Here is a 6,061-nt window from a genome sequence, read left to right on the forward strand (position 1 = left end):
AAATAAAATCCACCATTCCATGCACTAAAAAATAAATTTTACCTTCAATGCGTTTAGCTTAGATCTCCTGCACGACTGAAAGTCTGTTTGGAGTTTAAGCAGTAAAAGCTTCAGGTTTCCTTCCTCACCAGCCAAGGACCAAACTAGTTTTTAAATTCATTCTTGTAAGTTTTGTCTTGTTCTCAGGTACCAGATTACCTGGAGTTTGTTAGCCAGCCGATGGACTTCTCCATTATGTGCTCCAAGCTGGAAAGTCACACTTATCGCTCCGTGGCTGACATGGAGGCCGACTTCAACCTGATGGTGTCAAACTGCCTCCTTTACAATTCCAAAGACACGGTGTTCCACAGGGCGGCACTTCGCCTTCGTGACTTAGGGGGCGCCATATTGCGCCACGCCCAACGGCAGGCCACAAACGCCGGCCTAGACTTGGACACGGGCATGCACCTCCCCGAGTCCCCCCAAAAAAGAGACTTTTACAACTGCACCTGGGAGGATGGTAGGTCTGAGTGTACTTACTGTAAACATTTCACATCTAATGTTTGTGTTAGCAGAATGCTGGTACCTGTGGGTTGTTATTAATGTCTGTATTTACAGTTAACCACCTCTGTTGTCATTCAATATAGTTGTGGAAAAATGTTCTACTTGGCCAGCTTCACTGTTGGATTAACACCTGATGTGTTCAGTTGACAGTGTTCTGGACCCAGAGAACAGACTCCACATGACGGTAGAAGAACAACTGAAGGAGCTGTTGGAGAAGCTGGACTTCGTCACGTCCATGMGGTGCAGCGGCGCCCGAACTCGGCGCATACGCCTGCTCCGCCGGGAGATCAATAAGATCCGCTACAGGCAGGGTCAAACCCCAAGCCACAGCAGCCACAACGGGTACCTTAAAGAAGAGGACGAGGACGAGGAGGACGAGGAAGACAACGACGCCAAGGCAGATAATACCCTTTCGTCTTCAGATAAAGGTGACGGATGAAAAACACAAAACTGCCAATGCATGAACCTTGAAAAGCTTTTTTTATTTTGTTAGTTTGTCAATGAGATCAGTTGTGAACATGAGCTAACGGAACATTGTCCTCAGGTAATTGAGCCAGGGTCCCCCCCATGCACCAACCCCAACCACCCCACTGTCTTCAGTCTAGTAAGTAGGGGTCCAGAGAGTCTCGTTAGCCATGGCTGCCTCACAACTCCTCTCTCCTAGTGCGCTCTGTGTCTGCACCTTCTTTACACATCACTCTCATGGACTCACCGTACTCGTTCGGCCACATTCAGCCATGCCATACCATCCCACTGCGGACTATAACCTGGTCCAGTCAGACCGTCACAACAACACCACACCCGTGGTTTTAGTCATTCTAAAAGCTGCCATGTTACCATGTTACTGGTGTGTTCAATGGTACAGTTGTGAGAGCAAACTTATTTGTTCACTGGTCTTGATAAGGTTCTCCTAACTCCTTYTGGGCTGTGGTTAGAGTGTAAGAATGAAAGTCTGTCATTACAGTGGTTCCATTTTCCAGTGTGAATACCGCACCACCACATCACACCACATTCACACTTAGATTCTGTCAAAAATTAAACGCCGGGTGACKTTAAACTATTTCTGTCTCCTCGTTTTCCAGAGGACCTCAAATCTGCTTCTCCCCCGAAACTGGAACCTACGGCCCCTTCTCCTCCTCCTCGACAAGGAGAACCACCTCTGGAGCCTCCTACTCTGCGGCCAGTCACGAGGGACCTCCGTTCCCCCACCTGGCCCAGCAAGCGCCTTAAGATGGAGCGTGAGCTCTCCGTCTGTAACGTAGAGAACAAGAATTGCACTAAAGCACAAGAGCGGTCGGCGACGCCGCCCCCCAGTTTGCACAGTGAAGCTCCGGCGGTGGCCAACGGCCTGCCAGCGCTCGGCGTCCCCTCGAGGCCCACCACCGGCGGAGTCGGGCGACGAACCTCCGTACTGTTTAGGAAAGCAAAGAATGGAGCCAAGCTTTTCAAAGAGAGAGACAACCCCGTGTTGAACGGAAAGGGGCCGCAGGACGAGAAGACGAGTAACAAGCCTACGGCACCCAGCTCCTCCACCAGCCCCCCMACTTTATCCAAGACCCCCCAGAAAAGCCCAGAGCCCCCCACACTTACTGAGCTATGGAGCCCTGGTCAAGACTCCAGTTCAGACACTGAACTGGAGAGGAGACTGGAAAGTGGTGAGAAGCTTAACGTTGTTCCTGAAATTAAATGCTTTTTTTTTTCTCCGACAAGAAAATTTAACAATCAGCACTCTTGTGATGTCACTCGTGCAGCGAGTTGCAACACAAAACGRCATGAAACATAAATAATTATTATAAATATAGGATTTTCCCCTGTATAACTAATTAAACAAATTATGGAATCACTTTAACACTTCTTAACAAACACTTGCATTAAATGGGACAAAATCTACTTTTTTATCTGTTAATTGCATTTTGTTGCTTGGAGTCTAAGAATGCAGAAAAAGTTGAATTTAGTCTTTYCAGGTGCTGCAAAGATATCTTTATATTCTGTTTGGGTCATATTTTTCAGCTTATTCAGTTTACTGACTTTTTCTGAACTATTATGTCAAATTATCTGTGACAGAATTGCACATTAAGGTTTTGACTTACTACAATTTTCTTGTCTTAATTCTCCTCTGGTTCTGGGTCAGACTCTGGCTCCAACATGTAAGGCTGGATGGACAAGTCTTCTGTTGTTGACATCTTTTAGTTAATTTGTAAATAAAACGTTTCTGAATGCTAGAAAATGCTAACCCCCTCCCTCAAACTGGAGCGGACCGGCCTGGAAGCCGAAGGGGGCGGGGCTTGAAGCACCTTAAAGGAACAGCATCAAATCCAGTTGCTTTGAGACACATCAGAAAAGAGGTGAAAGAGGAGCTGGTAAAGTTAGGAGGAATTCAGACCAAAGCATTAAAAGGATTTAAAAGCATGATATGTCTACTTCAAATAGCCTTGTAAATGAGTTTGTTGTTAAAAGTGTCTTTAGACCTTCAGGCAGTCACACTCAGCTGATTTATAGGGAAGAAACAACCCTAAATCTGTTATTTTTGTTCACTAATCATCTTTTTATCAGTAGTTTTATTTCACTGAGTCAGACCAGGCCAAGGATAACTGAGATTTAGTTGTTTTCCTCTTGTCTTTGTAATTTCAGAGGCAGCCGTTCCATTATCTCTTTGCTTTGTTTTCAGGACTGACCAACGGCTTCGACAGACACAAAGACAGCAGGTCTGACTCTGAGTCGAGCTCGTGTCCAGTGCTGCACAAAGAAATCAACTCACCACCCAAACGAAGCCTCGGGAAACCATCTCTTTCCAAAGTTCCTCTTCTTGAGATCGTCAATGGAGATTTAGATTACACTGGTACTTTAACCTGAAACCGGTTCTGTTCTGTGTTCATTTATTTTTATTTAAAAGTATTCAGTTGTTTTCTGTTTTCCTGAAGGCAACAGTAGTCAGATGTCAGAAGACGAGATGGAGCTGGAGCCTTTGGACCTGGTGTGGGCGAAATGTAGAGGGTATCCCTCCTACCCCGCTCTGGTGAGCACTTCCTTTGATCTATTATGAACACATGGTTACGTTTGTGGGAGGATCTAAATTCTGTTTTGGACTGCTGTTCCAGGTAATCGACCCAGARATGCCCGAAGAGGGTCTGCTGCTTAACGGGGTCCCCATTCCTGTCCCACCMAAAGATGTCCTCCGTCTGGGCGAGCAGAGACAAGAAGAGACTAACGAGAGACTCTACCTGGTTCTTTTCTTTGACAACAAGCGGACATGGTGAGTTGGATTTATTTTATTTCCATGTTTTGCTGTGATCTAGTTTCTTATTTGAGCTTCAACGTCTAGTAGAGGTTATTTTGGCTAAATTTAGTCCAGAAAGAGGAATTTTTTTTATTATTAATCAAAATGGTTCTGGTGCTTCAGCTGGTTTCCCAAAATTAACAGCAAGTAAGTGTTGTGTCAAAAAAAAGCACCATTAGGAATATTTTAAAATCACTTAGACTTCAGTTAACAATAATTACATTCTCACTATATATAATTAATCCACACACAATTTAAGTTTTCATTTTCTACCTTACATGACATTTATATTTGTTTAAATCTTAGTCACGTTTACAGAAATCATTAAAGTGTCTAAATCGTTTGTTTTACAGGCAGTGGCTTCCACGAGATAAAGTCACTCCTTTGGGCGTCGACGACACGGCCGACAAGTTACGCATAATGGAGGGCCGCAAGTCCAGCATCCGCAAGTCTGTCCAGGTGGCGTACGACCGAGCCATGATCCACCAGAGCCGAGTGAGCCACAACCACGGCTTTGTGACCTCCAACTACCTGTAGAGGGCGACCGTCAGCGCCCACGGACCGTCTCTATCCGTCGTTTTTCACGTGAAGCAACAGGTCGGTCGATTCCCACCACCGTGGTCTGAAGAGGGTCGCCCCCCAGCACTAAAGTCTCAGACTGTATTTAATCAGTGAACCACTAGTATTTGACACAGCAGTGATGCTGATGTGTTGTTGTTTAATGGACGGGTGAATGAAGTCGCTTTAGGCCCCGTGTTGCTGCATCAGTTGGCGTTAATTTCCCGTTCAGGGACGAATCAGGTTGTCAGATTACTCCACCTGGATGTCATTAATCTGCGTGTCTGCATGAAACGTCGAAGAATTCCAGCTGTTTTGTACAATTCTTCTGCCGAGGGAGCAAACCGTCAGAAAAGATTTAATGATACAAACTGCAGGAGTCTGATGAACAGATCACTGCCTTCTTTTATACAATAGCTTTTTTTTTTTTACATTTTATTCTTCTACAAAAGATTCTTGTATATTTTAATGCCATACTTATGTACATAGGTAAATGTAATATCAAAGTTATTTTAATTTAACGTTGCGGTTTTTAAATGCGTAATTCAATCAGCTCTTATTGGGCAAAGTGAGGCTATGTGTACTTACTGCAGTGTTCTGAGCTTGTTTTTAATATAAAATCTTTGTGTGCGTTTTATTGTGTATTTTAGGCTTACGACAAAATAAGACGAGGTTTTTTATATTTGAAATCTCTTTTTGATACAGAGAAGAATAATTTATTTATAGAAACAGAACTATAAAAATAAAGTTTTATTGATTAAATTGAGACTTATTTAAAACAAAAGGAGTTTTAATAAGCATTTAAGATTTTCATGTTTTTGTTTAAGACCAAGTTCTGTCTGTCACCATTGTCCTGTTTGATGAATTTATTTATTTTCCTTAGCCCCAATTAATAAGCTTGTACTACTGTCATATTTTATCTGCTCCCCCAATTTTGTCTCTTAACACTTTACTTTCTCATTCTGGGAAATAAATATTCCATTAAAAACATTTTTGTGTGTGTTTTTATCTTTAAATCCTGTCAAAAAAAACCTTCATATTCAAAGGCTGTGTTGGCTAAACATTCAAAAACCAAGACAAAGTAAATTTTCAACCTTATTTCTCCTTCCAATAAACTCCAGTTATTAGTCTGCACTTGTTGCTTTATTTTAAAATAACAAATTGAAAGGTAAAATGTACTTGAGCTGTTTAGGACAAATATAAAAACACTTACAAAAATATTTTGAGCAAATTTAAACATTTCAAAAGTAAAAGCTTTGTAAGTGCAGGACAAGTCCTATTACTGTATAAATCTTTCCATTTCATCACCAAAAAAGGTCTTGTATTCTGATAAGTTTTACACTGATGTAAAAAAAAAAAAAGAATTCCAGCTGTAATTTGTGCGTCTGCCCTTCATCTGTGCGCTCGCTGCTGTCTCGTCAGGAGGAGGTAGTTGTGGTGGAGGGTCTGTAACTCCGTCAGTCTGCCCAAAAGGCGACCGAACCGCTGTGGRCCCCCTCGTGCAGCTCCGCACTGGGCCCCACACACCCTGGACAGCAGGTCCAGGATCAGCTCCTGCATCTTCTCCACACAGCTGGCCGACTGAAGGGACGCCCGGTCTGTACAGTGGGGGCACGAAAACACACAAGTTCACAAGAAGATCTATAAGTCACACAAAATACAGGCTGACATCCAAATATATAT

The 6,061-nt window shown here is 43.2% G+C and overlaps 2 protein-coding genes across 4 annotated transcripts in view; one reads left to right on the forward strand and one right to left on the reverse strand.

The window, feature by feature from the left end:
* Nucleotides 1-5,365, forward strand: part of brpf3b (bromodomain and PHD finger containing, 3b) — a 10,153-nt gene extending 4,788 nt beyond the window's left edge. The window contains exons 6-12 of the mRNA XM_014010345.1: nt 187-499; nt 687-971; nt 1,626-2,198; nt 3,212-3,382; nt 3,465-3,559; nt 3,642-3,796; nt 4,174-5,365. Coding sequence (XP_013865799.1) covers nt 187-499; nt 687-971; nt 1,626-2,198; nt 3,212-3,382; nt 3,465-3,559; nt 3,642-3,796; nt 4,174-4,357 — 1,776 coding nt within the window. The 3' untranslated portion in view covers nt 4,358-5,365. The remainder of the gene's footprint in view (nt 1-186; nt 500-686; nt 972-1,625; nt 2,199-3,211; nt 3,383-3,464; nt 3,560-3,641; nt 3,797-4,173) is intronic.
* A 137-nt stretch (nt 5,366-5,502) lies between these two features.
* Nucleotides 5,503-6,061, reverse strand: part of nr1h5 (nuclear receptor subfamily 1, group H, member 5) — a gene marked incomplete at its 5' end in the record, with an annotated part of 14,105 nt that continues 13,546 nt past the window's right edge. For 2 of the 3 annotated variants that reach the window (XM_014010347.1, XM_014010346.1), the window contains 1 exon segment: nt 5,503-5,976. In XM_014010347.1, the coding sequence (XP_013865801.1) occupies nt 5,771-5,976 (206 nt within the window). In that variant the 3' untranslated portion in view covers nt 5,503-5,770. 3 annotated transcript variants of the gene reach the window in all.

This window comes from Austrofundulus limnaeus, unplaced genomic scaffold, assembly GCF_001266775.1.
Source record: "Austrofundulus limnaeus strain Quisiro unplaced genomic scaffold, Austrofundulus_limnaeus-1.0 Scaffold68, whole genome shotgun sequence".
Lineage (NCBI taxonomy): Eukaryota > Metazoa > Chordata > Actinopteri > Cyprinodontiformes > Rivulidae > Austrofundulus > Austrofundulus limnaeus.